This window comes from Leptonychotes weddellii, chromosome 8, assembly GCF_054177405.1.
Source record: "Leptonychotes weddellii isolate Sample4059 chromosome 8, ASM5417740v2, whole genome shotgun sequence".
Classification (NCBI taxonomy): Eukaryota; Metazoa; Chordata; class Mammalia; order Carnivora; family Phocidae; genus Leptonychotes; species Leptonychotes weddellii.
The window spans coordinates 122,192,441-122,207,167 of NC_138376.1; the positions used below are offsets into that span (position 1 = coordinate 122,192,441).

At 42.6% G+C, this 14,727-nt stretch overlaps 1 protein-coding gene across 3 annotated transcripts in view; it reads left to right on the plus strand.

Moving 5' to 3' along the window:
- The window catches only part of SNX9 (sorting nexin 9), a 105,828-nt gene that overhangs the window by 43,923 nt on the left and 47,178 nt on the right, over positions 1-14,727 (plus strand). For all 3 annotated transcript variants that reach the window (XM_081829232.1, XM_081829233.1, XM_081829234.1), the window contains exons 2-4: positions 3,163-3,249; positions 6,470-6,544; positions 7,788-7,913. In XM_081829232.1, the coding sequence (XP_081685358.1) occupies positions 3,163-3,249; positions 6,470-6,544; positions 7,788-7,913 (288 nt within the window). The remainder of the gene's footprint in view (positions 1-3,162; positions 3,250-6,469; positions 6,545-7,787; positions 7,914-14,727) is intronic.

Below are 14,727 nucleotides of genomic sequence, written 5' to 3' on the forward strand. Positions count from 1 at the left end.
TTCCACTCTGTACCTCAGCTAGTTAGCCACTGGCAGCGTTTTCAGAGAAAAAGACCCTTGCTCCCCAGCATCTGTATCAATTTCTAGGGAAGAGTTCTGATTATCCCTGTTTGGGTTATGTGCTTACCAATGGCTTGGAGTCAAGCAGGAAGTTTCCAGAAGGAAGGGATGTGGAGCAGACAACATAACAGATGTTTGCGACGTGGTCAAGAAGATTGAATACTTTGATACCCCTCTGTTCTCTCTCAAAAGGAAATGCGTGTTAAGGATGATGGGTTCCGCACATACCCGCGGCGTGGCGCCACGGGTCTAGTCCAGTGCCTGGACCATCGAGAGCTTTGGATCTGTAATGTTTATTTTACTGTCGCTAGATGATGGAACTTATGTTCAAGATTGCGGTCTACTATCCCTTCACCTTCTTCTATAAGACTTTTTGGTATTGCTGTTGAAGAGATTGTCGTTGACGGTATGTTTTCAACATACAGTATCCCATCCCCTGCTGTCCAGGAACTGTGTAGAGACTTAGCTCCTGAAAATACTTGAGTCATTTCTTAAACTGTAGCCAACGCTGGAGAAAGCAGCTTCAAAAAATGGACCTTTTCTCAAGGGCCGTACAAAGCATAGGGGGACTGATGGGCATTTGGGGTGGAGGCCAGCATCTCTGTATGCTGTCAGTGGTGGAGCGAGGGAGAAGCCAGATCCAGATACCAGAAAAGCAGGTAAAGAGAGACAGCGCCCCGAGGGTTTCCGTTCTAGGGGCTTCCGGGCTACCTAAGCTTGGTAAGAGTGTTTGCTCAAATTTGTTTTCTGTTGACACGTTATGCTCATTTGGGGATGTGCTTTTTAACATTTTTTTGTTCTCTAAAATTTCTCTCAATTCTAATTTCTAAGAAGCATCTCTAGGATTTTTTTTTCAGGCGGCTTAAATCCGTGTTTCCATAAACCTACAATGTTTATATATATTTTTCCATGGCTAAAGTTCAGTAATATTTAAATGTGGGAGTTTCCAGTTTTCGTTTTTGACTTGTTCCATCAAGTTGTACATTTGGTACACAAGAGGCTTTGGTATTCTGTAGTGGGGATTAGATTTAGCTGCATTAGAAAAAACTTGTTAACCGGGATCCCTAAGGAACAATAACCAAGTAGCAGGTGGTTCATCCGGCTCTTGGGTGCACACCAGGCCCTTCCCAGGAAGCTCGCAGTCCTGGGGGCCATGCCTGGCCCAGGGACCCTCTTCACCCTCTTCACCCTCCTCACGCATTTATCTGTATCTGCCCTCGATGCGTGAGGAATTGAGGTTGGGGTGACGTGGTTTTTAAAAAATACCCCACAACGTGACCAGCAGAATTCTGTAAACTTTTGCAGCAGTATGAGAAAGAGTCATCGGGTGTCCCGTGTCCTGACCCCAGGAAAACTGTCGTGCTCACAGAGTTCTGCTCCGGCCTGCTCCGTCCACCCGCTTCCCAGCCTCTCAGGACGGAAGGCCAGGAGCTGATGCCGTTCTGTGACTGACAGACCGGACCGTTTGTTTCTTTCTAACATCTTGTTATGAAAAAACCTCAAACATGTAGAAAACTTGAAATCCTTTTCCATTGAACACTATCAGCCCATCTAAATTCTGTAAACAACATTTTACTCTGCCGGCTTTGTTGCATATTCATCCCTCAGTCTTAATCATCCTTTTTTTTTTTTTAATGTATATCAAAATAAATTAGTATTTGGAGGGTGGTTGCTTTTTGTTTTTTTGTTTTAACCTTTTACCAGTAGCTGTGAATCCTTAATCCTTGTTCTGAGATTTCAGGCATCATTAAGCAAGTGTGGGGAGACTGCACTAGCAAGCAGGAGGGCCTAGCGCAGTTCCAACCATATGGTGGGTGTTCAGTAAATATTTGTTAAATGAGTGCAGTTCCATTAGTCCTGTTTGACTAGCTCTGTACATATACTTGAACTTGCCACTTAGGACAGTTACTTTCCAAATAAATTGTCGGTTTCCTAGGTACATGAAGATGGACCTTCTTTTATGAGATAGTCCATGAAAGACAATTATTTAGAATATGAAATGGATTAAAAATATATATTAAGTACTATAAAATATATCTATATGATACCTACTTTTTACCACAGTGATCATCTTGGAATGTACACACAGTGGTATTCCCGGGAATCCATGTTTCTGGGTTGACGCACACCTCAAGGAGCCTCTTGAGGAAGAGGCTGAAGGAGCAGCCCCACCTCCCATCAACCAGAACAGCTTCCCTTTAGTCTGTTTTCCATGGAATTAAGATTTTATTGCAGGAAAAGTTTGAAAATCACAGCTACTAGGTCAGCTAACCAGTATACACCACCCCGTGGAGGCTCTCGTATAGTGGGTAGTATTCCAGGAGAAGAATGTAAGTATATCTTGCTCCCTGGATCTTAAATTCTGAGTTTAGTTGGCTAGGGGTACTGCATCATTAAAATTCATCCCAGTGGCTCTAGATAAAGAATAGTGAGCATTTTCACTGCCAGGGAATAATCTAAATGTATGAATCTTACAGGAGTGTACACATGTGTGCCTCTGTGTGTTCCTTTAGTCCCTGAGAGTGAGTGTGCCCAGAATGAACGATGTCTCTATTTTCAGTTCTTACCTCTGTAAAGAAAGGGTGTTGGGGCACTTAGGTGGCGCAGTTGGTTGGGTGTCCGACTCTTGGTTTGGGCTCAGGTCATGATCTCCGGGTCTTGAGATCCAGCCCTGTGTCGGGCTCTGCACTCAGTTCAGATCTGCTTGTGATTTTCTCTCCCTCTGCCCCCGCCAAATAAATAAATCTTTTAAAAAAAGAAAGAAACAAAGGGCATGCTTTTCTCTCCCCTCCCCCGCCGATGAAATAGGTGTGTTTTGAGAACATTTTGGGATCTGATCTCTGAATGCAGTCTGGGCAGCTACCAGAAACCTTCCCTGTTTCCAAAACAGAGTAGGGGCCCTCACCGTTGGTGTCCTCTTTCCTCACAGTAGGGCTGATGAATCATTTTGGTAATATGTCTTCCTTTATTTCAAAACAACCATAGCCACGGTCATGAGTGTTCATGCCAGCATGTTTACAAATTGTATGATAAAGATTGTTTGATTTTTTTACTGTGAAGTTTACATTTGTAACTTCCTCTGTTTGTCTCTATTCCCAATAGGCTCGGGTTATGTATGATTTTGCTGCTGAGCCTGGCAATAATGAACTGACGGTTAATGAAGGAGAAATCATCACAATTACAAATCCGGTAAGAGGTTTTAAAATCTGATGGTCTCTTAAGGACAATAATTATTTTTAAGATTTTATTTTGTTTAATAAGTTGATAATTCAAACCCACACAAATTTTTACCCTGTTGTTTATGAAGTATTGATGGTGAAGTAAGACTCTATATTTTATAAACAGTGAATAAAAGTTAAGTCCCCTAAAGGTAGTTGGATGGGGTTCCATCAGACAGAAATGGAAAGAGATGTCCCAGACAGATCCCAGCCAGATCACAGGTGTAGAGATTAGAAAACATTCAGTGTTTCTTGGAAGTCACAGCTGAGGCTGATTGACAGCCTGTGAGCCAAGTGTTTGGCTGAATACTACACATGTATTCTTGACATGTTTTCTCCATGAACTCTGTGAGCTAGGGACTTTTAATCTGTGTTTTACAAATGAGGGTAATGAGACGCAGAGGGTAAGCAAACTTGCCCAAGATCACTTTGTTTATAAGTGGCAGAGTAAGGGTGCAAAACCACATCTGCTTGGCCTCTGAGCCTCTGCTTTTTCTCTCTGCTGGGAACACAACATGTAAACAAGGGTCCCAGGGGTCCGGGGCACATATGTGCCAGTAGCAGACAGGCTAAGAAAACTGGCTCTTCAAGCCAAATCAGACAGGATCTGTGGGCCAGGATGTAGACTTTGGACTTCATTTGTAAGTAGTGGATTCATTTAAGGGTTTTCTTCTTGATGTTGTTGTTAGGCAGGTGATGTCGTGAGACTTGCCTTTCCAGGAAATTAATCTAGCACAGGTGTATTGAGTGAACTGGCGTGACGGGAGCCTGGGGATGCGACTTCAGGTTGTAGCAGCAAGAATTGAAGAAAGCTGAACACAGGAGGCCTTGCAGACTCAGACCCAGAGGACTTGGTGCCAGATTAGATACTGTTGGAGAGAAAAGAGGCAGGGATCCCCAAGAGTTTTGGCCTTTGACCTGAGAGAATGGTGGATTTATTAAGTACGTGAGTCAGAGAGAAAAGCTTCTTTGGGAAGATTAAATGAGTTTATTGTTAGATATGTGGCGCTTGAAGAATAGTAAATAATTAACCCTTCCCTACAGCTTTGCCTCAGTTTAAAAATGGAAATGGCCGAGCTGGAGGTGAGAGCTGGGGATAGGCCAGCTGTCCGGGACACCTTTGAGAGTAGCATGTGAAGAAGGTGGCCGGGACAGCTGACGTCCTGGGAAGGGAAGGAGGAGATGCAGGTGTTCCTCCAGGTGGGGGGGACAGGGGCCTGGGACAGCGCAGAGACCGGGGAAGGAGAACGGGAATGACCAAGAGAGGATGGTGGCTTCTTAATACTGATAGTATTTTCAAAACCTGTCTTAATATGTTTTAGATACAAAAAATAATTACTGGGTAGGAAAAGTATATATAGTTTTAGATACTATACTAAGTGTATATAAGTAAATAGTTTATTTTTAATCATTAGAGAGATTAAAGATTCTTTATCTGATTTTTTTAAATGAAGAAATAGTCTTCATTTCCTGGTAAAATAGTATTTAAGTTGTTGTCATGCTCAAAAATGGACAAAGTAGTCGCTTAATGTGATTTTTATTTTTATTATTTTATTTAAAAAAACAGTTAAGCACCTGACTCTTAGTAATATGAGTAATAAATCTGTAAATAAATAGTAATAAATAAATCTGTTTTTAATAAATAAAAATAAGCCATTTATTTATTTAAATAAATTTAATAAGCCATTTATTTAAATAAAATAAAATAGTAATAAATAATAGTAAATAAATAAATAATAAAAATAAAAGGAGAATGGGGAATGACCAAGAGAGGGGAGAGGCAGAGGGAGAGAACAGCCCCGGCTTGGGGCTTGATCCCAGGACTTAGAGATCACAACCTGAGCCGAAGGCAGACGCCCAACCATCTGAGCCACCCAGGTGCCCCTTCAAATGATTTTTTAAAAATGCATTATTAGGGCACCTGGGTGGCTCAGTCGGTTAAGCACCCGACTCTTAGTTTAGACTGAGGTCTGATCACAGGGACATGGGATCAAGCCCCACGTCGGGCTCCAAGCTGAGTCTGCTTAAGATTCTCTCTTCCTCTCCCTCTGCCCCTCCTCCCGCATGCGTGCTCACTCTCTAAATAAATAAATAATAAATAAAATCTTAAAAAAAAAATGTGTTATCTAAATTCAGATAGGTATTAACTAATTGAGACATGATTTATGAACTTAAGACAACTCTTAAGGTGGAAAAGTAGGACTTTGTTGAGATAATAGATTGAAAAGTGGGAATTCTAGTATATTTTATGATTTAGTTTAGCATTGTTTATCCAGAAGAATGAAGGAACCATGGATCAGTTAGCTTTTCCTAGATAATAGGCAATCCCAAAGCTTAGTGGCTTAAACAAACAACCATTTATTGTCTTGCTCAGGAACCTCCAGGTTGGCTGGATGGTTCCACTGACCTGAGCTCCCTCACATGTCTGCAGGCACCTGGTGGGCAGCTGGGGGCTCAGTGCTTTAACACGTGGTCCTTCAGGTGTCTGGCGATTCCCCTGCTGAGGGTTGGCTGGCTTGGGGTGGGGAGTCCAGGAGACTGAGCCTTTTCTCTGTCATCTAGCAACCGAAGTTATTCACACAGCTCTTTTGGAAAAAGTGTGCAAAGCCTCTTGAGGCTAGACTCTGAACTCACTCTATGTTATTTCCACCTCACCTCATTCTGTTGGCCACAGAGGTCACAAAGGACAACACAGATTCCAGAAATGAGGGTGTCATTCTGCTTCTTGACAGTCGGGGCTGCATTTTTGTCATCTGCCCCCACCCAGTGAATAGAGAGGAATTACACATGGATGACACTCTAGCCTATTGAATGGGCTACTTTTCAGTCTTTGATCACTTGTTTGATTTTTCTTGTTTTTAGATGATATCATTTTCCAGAGTAAAGAGAAGCCTTAAGAATTTATAACTTTGAGGGCGCCTGGGTGGCTTAGTAGTCCGTTAAGTATCTGGCTCTTGGTTTTGGCTCAGGTCATGATCTCAGTGTTGTGTGCTTACCCTCACTCGCTTGCACTCCCTCTCTCTCATATAAACCTTTTAAAAAAATTTATAACTTTGAACAGTGTTAGCTCTGTGGGAATAAAGAGCTTAACATTAATTATTTTTTCATGTATAACAAAGCAAAATTTCTGTAGGAAATTCCAACTATAATGTCATATTTTTTTCTTTTCTCTCTTTTTTAAACTTTATTAGGATGTTGGTGGAGGATGGCTGGAAGGAAGAAACAGCAAAGGAGAACGGGGGCTTGTTCCCACAGACTATGTTGAAGTAAGAACTTATTGTCCTATAGTAATTAAACCTGGTCTTTGTCAGACATCTTTTTATGAATTATGGAAAGTAGCAACTTTATTTTTAATAAAAAAAATTCCAATTGTAAAAGTAATACCTGCTAATTATATAAAAGATGAAAAATACATTGAAGTAGAACTAAGAAAAAATGTTACCTATAGACCCAAGCTCCAAAGAGTGACTCCAGATATTTAAATTAAGTTCCTTCTTGGGAGAGCAACTTCTAATTATTCTGGATGAATGTCCCTATTTTTCCTTTGTTTATATTGTGTAATCGCTGTTGCCTGTAGTACTGTTTATATTACGAGTTCATTCACAAAGTTTAAAAAGATTTTTTTTTAAGTAGCTCTCTTTGCTCTGTGCTGGTTTAGGACCTATCCCTCAGCCCGCACTCCCATTCCCATAAACAGAGGGTCTTGGATGAGCTCCTGGGAGCTACTAACCTGGTTTAAGCTCTGTGCCCATAGATGGCAAGGATAGTGTTCCGGCCCCTGGCAGGAGCCTCCCACCTAGGACACACTCAGCTGACAAACCCCCCTCTGAGCCAACCTCCTGGCGCCCCCTGCTGGTTGTCTGTAGGTCACTCAAACTTGAGTTCTGGATACTTGGGTCAGCTTGCCTCTCCCCCGTCCGGTGACCAACTGAAACCAAGGTAGCCTGGTGCCCTGTGAGTAAAACGGAAGTGAGATCAAGAACAAGGGCCCTCTGGTTCCCTCAAGCAGAGAGGAATGGTGCCCCGGGGGGATGTTTACCTGGGTGCTGTCTCTCTCCCTGTTGTTCTTGATGGAGAGTTGGGGTGGGGAGTTTTGAACCCTCTGGAGAATCCGATGAATCTGTGGCTCTTCTTCTCAGAAATCTGTGCATGTGCATGCACCCCAGGCTCGCCTGTGCAGTTCCAGAGGGCCCACAGGCCCCTGGACTCAGCCCACCTGTCTTAATGTTTGTGTCATGCTTTACCTCTGTGCACTGTGCAGGCAGGATCCTAAAAATGGACAAGAAGGAGAACAATCTGAGGATTTAAGTTGGTGCTGGCATTGATTGCATTTTCTAGAACTCTGCATACTTCTAGAAAGGAATAGTTAATACAGATGTTCAAAGGCTACCCTACCTTTTAAGAATATAAACCTCTTTTCCATAATAGATGACAATTTTTGCTTGCCTTTAGAGACTCTGTGAACTACCCCTAATCTATGAAAAAACTGTGGTTCTTTCTAATATTCAGATTTTGCCCAACGATGGAAAAGACCCATTTTCTTGTGGAAATTCAGTGGCTGACCAGGCCTTCCTCGATTCCCTCTCAGCAAGTACAGCTCAGGCCAATTCGTCAGCTGCCAACAGTAACAACCAGGTGAGTCTTCGGTCATCTGGCTGGACTGAGAGAGCAATGCATCTCTGACGGCTCACGATGTGTTCTAGCAGTTGCCGTTCCCTGAAAGCACAAAGTAGCTGTTAGATGTCTGTGTGGCATTTCTTTTGGGCATTAACAAAAACTTGCCTGTTAGACCGGCTGAAGACTGTTTTTAAAGTTGATTATAAGAGAGAATGCAGGGTGTCCATTGAGAGTTGCTTCTAGAAGTCTGGCATGATACAAACACAGACCCTTTAAGGTGCAAATATTCTCCCAAGTGGGGGAGGAAAGGCAGGGTCCCACACTGAGGCGATGAGTGTCAGAGCTCCAGCTGGAACAGGAAATGATTTCTCTGACCTTGGCGTGTTTCTTACACTCTCATCTTGCAGATGCAGTGCAGGTGAAAAGTGGCTGCAAATCCAGCGCTCAGCACTCACTACTGCTATTGTATTGCCTCTAGGAAACTTAAAGCCGTGGGACGAGTTGAGAAAAATACACTGAAATTCGACATTAATTTTAATGAAAGTTTGACCAGTTTAGGTGACTCTGCCTAGTTCAGTTACCGTTAAATGATTACCTTGGGTGAGCGGCAACAAGAAAAGTCAGAAGATGGAGATCAAAATGTTACCGCTTCCTACATCCTTAGAAACAAATGGGCTTTAGGGCATGTTATTTCTTGATATTCTTTAACTACATAGAAGGTTTTCAATTATGTGAAGCGTCATAGTCCTATCACTTAGTAATTATTTGCTTACAGAATGTTTATATCTTAACCTTCCAAGATAATTTATCCAAGTGCTGTTACCATATGTTAACTGCAGATTCTGTACGTTTTGATTTATTTATTTTTTAAAGATTTTATTTATTTGAGAGAGAGAGAGAGTGAACAGGGCAGGAGTGGAAGGAGAGGGAGAAGCAGACTCCCCGCTGAGCAGGGAGTCCCGACTCGGGGGCCCAATCCCAGTATCCCAAAATCATGAACTGAGCTGAAGTCAGACACCTAACCAGCTGAGCCACCCAGGTACCCCGATTTTATACATTTTTAAATAGCTTTTGGTGGACATCCTGAATTACAAATTAGTCTGGCCCAATATTTAAAATTCAGAGGCAAAGAGGTCACCGTAGTTGAGCATTTTCCTGCATTTTGTTACTCTAGAATACTTGAGAACATTGGTCAGTTAAAGATTACTCAGGATAAAACATGAAGAAACAGTAGTCAAGCCTCACTTGAAGTTTACCAGGGATTCTCAGCATGAGTGCTGTGGATACTGGGGCCTGAGCTCTGCGTTGTGCGGTTTAGCAACACCCCAGGCCTCTGCTCTCTGCGTGCCAGTAACATCTAGTTGCCCTCAGGTGTGACCATCAAAATTATCTGCAGATGGTGCCAGATGTCCCCTGGGGGCAAAGCCAACTCAGCTGAGTTTACCGAGTTAAACAAAAACATCCATGAAATGGGTTTGCATCGAGTAAAAGACAACATTTTAGTAAAAGGGAATGATGCTGAGATGATTTAGAATAAGCAAAGGAAACAAAAGATGAAAAAATATTCATCCTATTTTAATTCAGGGACCTACTTCAGCCGCTGTCTCAGGATGGACTAAAGCACTCTGACCGCAAATTCACCATCAGGCTCAAGTCTTACTCTGTTACGAAGTAGCTTCCTCGGTATTTAAATGTAGCAGTAGGAACTGAGTAGCATAAGTCGAAATAAAACCAACTTTTTGAAGGTGGATTTTACTAATCCATTCTAACATTAAATCTAACCAGATCCTTTGAAAGCAAAGAAAAAGTGAACTGAAACTAGAAGTAACAAAATATAGAAAGCATGACCATAATTAATTAACTGAGCATTTGGATTTAATTTAAATAAAAAAAATTTTTTTTTTTGAGAGAGAGAGTAGGTAGGGAGGGACCGAGGGGGAGAGAGAGAGAGAATCCTGAGCAGGCTCCACGCCGAGCCTGGAGCCCGACGCGGGGCTCTGTCCCACAGCCCTGAGATCATGACATGAGCCAAAATCAAGAGTCAGACGCTCAACCAACTGAGCCACCCAGGCGCCCCCTTCTCAAGTAAAAACATCTATGCTTTCAGTTATCTGGAATAGAAGAAGAATTTAAATAGACCAAAATGGTGGTGCGTTTATAAATACCATGAAAAATGTCATGAATAGGAAACCAGGCAGCCATTTTTAATTGGTAGCTTTTAAAACTTTTGCTGTCAGGTTTACTCATTCTTTCATTCTCTGAATGTCAATAGGAAAAAACTATTTTTGTTCCAAGGTTATGCCCGTTGGGATTTTCACATTACTGTGGCAGTGTGTGCTCTCCCAGGGGACAGTTTTATTTGGAGGAGCCAGCCCTGCCCTCTCCCCGGTCAGGCAATGCAGGGCGCACCTCCCCTTTCCACCCTGCACACCGCTCCAGATCAGTCTGTGTTTGCTCTCCTCAGCGCCAGTTATTTTAAATCTGGCTTTCTTCCCACACAGGCAAGGTGCAAATAGCCAATAAACATAGGAAAATACTCATTTTTAGAGTCTGCTCTTAAAGGGTCAGAGAATTAAAATGTTTTAATACCGAGTGTGAGGAAAGGCGTGTTCAGACAGGCATGTTCTGATGCAAAGCTGGAGGAAGGATAAATTGATGAAGCATCTGGAAGGCAGTTTGATAACATGCATTACTATTTAAAATGCATGCACTCTCTGATGCAGCAGTTTACTTGCAGAGCTGCCCTTGGAACACAGCCATGTGGGCAGAAGCTTCGCCGCACATGGTTCCAGCAGCAGGAGGCTGGGACACATGCGTCGGGCAGGAAGGGCCTGGCCAGGCAGACCCCAGGGCAGCCCCGCAGGGGGAAGCATGCTTCCCGTGGGAGCAGGAATGTAGATTTAGACGCACCGATGTGGACGTGTGATTGTTTTCAAAGGCATATCAGTACGGTAATGGTACCTTTCCCAGGCTCAAATACACACACACCACAGATGCAAATTGTGTAGAATATTTATCAAAGGATAACCCAGAAATGAATCGAATTCTCATTGTTTTCTTACTCAAATACAGATTTTTAAGTTGCATGAGGACCGCTATTGCAGTACCTTTAGAAGAGAAGAATCATTTTTTAGTGGTTCACCTTAGTTTCACTATCAGTTCTCTATCTGGGATTTCACAGCTTCAAGGGCAATTCATTTGGGTGGCAGTGCCCCCAGCCTCATTCAGAGACCTGTGGACAGTTGCCCTCATCTTGATTTGCACCCAGTTATCAGGGTTTAAATTATACCATTGCCCCGAGTCTGAAAAACTGCTAACAGTAGATCTTTACAAACCTCCTATACGGCTGCCTCTGTGGACTGCACATTACTTAAAGGTTCTATGAACGTAGATGTTTCATCTGAAGGTTTTAGAGATTTCTTTTTCTATCTTCATTAAATACTGGCAAGAACCACCTACCTGGGATAAACTGCTTCTCTGTTTCTCGCGCCGCATCCCAGTTCCCTGGGAGTCTCTGGTTTCCTCCTTCCCGCTTCCTCACCCCCTGCCACCTGCTCTGGCTGCCCCACCCCCGGGGGCGGGACGGGGGCGTGGGCCGCACCTGAGCCGGGCGGTCAGACCCGGTGTGACAGACCGGCTCCACTGTTTGAGCTTCTGGAGTTGGAGGACAAGAGCCCTTAGAGGAAGTTACACACGGAGACATTTCCTAAATACTCTTCCTTCTCGTCTCCCTTCTCCCCTTCTCCGAGGGATGTTCTCGATGCCTTACCCTGGTTCATTCCAGCCTCTCTCCCTCTCCTCCAGCCACGGACATGTCTCTCCAATCTTGAGTTTTCTCTTCGGTTTACTCCATTTCCAGCTTCTTGTTGACCGTCTCTATCTGCCTCTCCGTTCTGTCCCTCAAGATGCATCATGAGCAGGGGCACCTGGGTGGCTCAGTTGGTTAAGCGACTGCCTTCAGCTCAGGTCATGATCCTGGAGTCCCGGGATCGAGTCCCATATCGGGCTCCCTGCTCAGCGGGGGGTCTGCTTCTCCCTCTGCCCTCTGCCCTCTTCCCTCTCGTGCTCTCTGTCTCTCATTCTCTCTCTCTCAAATAAATAAAATCTAAAAAAAAATAAATAAATAAATAAAAAAGATGCATCATGAGCAGATCACTCAGCATTTCCCCACAAAACTGGTTTCTCTTTCTCACTTTCCCGTATCTTTTCTCGGGAATGTTCTTACTGCCCTCCTTTCATTCCTCTGTGAGACCCTCGCCTGACGGGCATGGCCTGCGCCCTCAGATGTGAAAGGGCAGGAAAACCCTCGCTTCTCATCCCAGGACTCTCGCTTCTGTGCCTCCACTTCCTCATCAGAAACTCCCGTAGAATGGCAGGAACGCGCAAATGGAGAGACGGGCTCAAGTGTTCAGAGCAGTGCTTGGTACTCAGCAGGGACTTCGTGATTGTTCGTTTTAGTAGCTCGGATACCACTGCCTCTAAAATAAGATGGTAAGTATGTCAGTTCTTTGCTCGAGCAACTCTCGGGGCTCCCCCATTGCCTCCTGAAGCGCGAGACCAATTCTACATGTCGAGAGAGCCGTGTGTGGAGCAGGGGGTCACCGTCCTGTCAGTAATCATGCAGACCTGGGACAGCGCACAGTAGGGAAAGTGTGTGAGAAACTCAGCTGCACTTGAGGTGCGACTAGATACTTTTCCGGCCTCAGTTGTATTTCTCTGATTCCCTAGCATGACCCTGTCCTTACTTTATTCTTCCTTGTGTATTAGGCTCTGGGCCAGATGGGCTCTTCTCCAGATACGCCCCGTGCCAGTCCCCCTTCTCTTTGTCTCTTTTGCGCTCTCCTCCAAGAATGATAGAATAACTCCTCCTGTCTTTCAAGTCTGCCCAGCCCCCAAGGTTCAGCTCAAATACCGCACCCTTTATGAAGCCTTGTTTGGTCTTTCCTTCTCTCGATTCCCTTAGTGCTATTTGTGACTCTTACCACAAATTTATTTGTAAACTTGCAAGCTTGGTGAGAAGCAGAGATTTTGTCTTATTTTTTTTCTATTCCCATAACCTATAAGAGGCCTCGCACCATACTAGAATGTTCTGCACATGTTGGAATGATTTTTTTGTTGTTGTTCTTCCATAAATACAGCAAAAGGTATTTTACAGTGGAAAATGTTACGAGGTTTACTGATTTCAACCTGAATTCTGTCAAGGGAGGTTGTGTTGTTCTCAACATTGGCTGTAGGACTAGGAGCCATCATAACACCTCATTCTACCATCTGCTGATTCAGAAATAGTTCATTCCCTTATAGGAAATCCACTGGGATTGTTAATTACTTTTTAACCATTTAGATATTAAACAAATGCTCAAAGTTAAGTGGGTATTTAGGGAAATAACATCTTTTTATTCAGAGCTTTTCAGTGTAATGGTATTATGAAGGATTTTTAATTGGTTAAGGGATAAAGAAGGCAATAGTAATTTTATGTTGGAACTACATTTGACTTTATCATTTCTCAAAAAAAAGTCCATTTTTAGGCCATCCTAAGGCCATTTTGTAATTCATTTAAAAATAAATCAGAAGAATGCTTCACACAGGTATTAGGTTTGCTTATTATTTCATTATCTCAAGTAAGATCTGTGATGCCATAGACTTCTCACCATTGTTTATTGAGATTTCCTCTTTACAAAACCCTATTGGAAAGGTTCTCTCCGTCTCCCCACCCCCATATGAATCCCTTTTAATGGACTACAGGGCTTTGTAAAGAAGGTTGTAGACATCTGTTTAAAGGATTTGCTGACATTTTCTCCAGAACTGCATCAGGCTAGCAATACTAACTTTCCATGCTTTTTTGATCACAGATCCTTACTTTGTATAAGACAGCTTTATGCATCTAGGGAACCTTTCCAAAAGTACATGCCATGAAGTTCATTGTTGAGGGTGGTTTGTCATTGTTGTTTGTTTTCATCTAACAGGAAACAAATGACAAAAGGGAAGGATTTGTTTTGTTTTTTACCTGAACACTGCTTTGATGAAGGGCCAGTGAGCGTTGTTATAACACAGCCCATCATCAGAAGTGTCTGTAAGCCCATCTCTCGTGGACTTTTATTAGATCCATCTGGAAACTACTTGTAGCATCATCCTGTTTGGGACATACAGTGACCTATTTTAAGACTTTGCGCTAACAAAATAAGTCAAGACTCTCTCTAAATTAATACAAATATTTCCTGCTTCTTAAGTTAATAAAATAAGTTTTCATTTTCTGTATTTAAAAAAATAAATAACTGGAGTTGACATCTGTGGGCTTAGAATGTGAATTAACAAAGGGTTTTTTTTTTGTTTTTTTTTTAACAAAGGGTTTGTTAAACCAGTTAAACTTTTTGGGTCATTTCCAATCAGTACAAACAGCTTTATTGGTTCTTGTGATCTAGCCTCATTTTTTTAAAGAATGTAGAAGTTTTATATTCTGACCAGTGGTTTTGTGATGTTAGTAGAGGTTCATCTGAATTAAATTAATTACAAATAGATAATGTCCTTTGAGCAAAAGATCTATAAGGAACAAAACAGGAAATTTTACAAATTCTTCTACATTCTGAGTAGAAATGGCTGGGCTCTCTACATAAGAAAATTTTATACCCTCTGTAGGCTCTTCTGAGAAAAAGAGTTAAGTCTTTGTCAGAAACTGTTGAAATGTGCTTGGGCATCACAGTATTCGCTTTCTGCCCCTACTTCCTAACACAGCTGGCATGTGGTCATCGTATGTCTGATGAAGGAGAGATGTCACATAAAGACTTTGGTGCCTCAGTCCTACAGATGAGTTGTCAAAACAAAAGAAAAAGAAAAA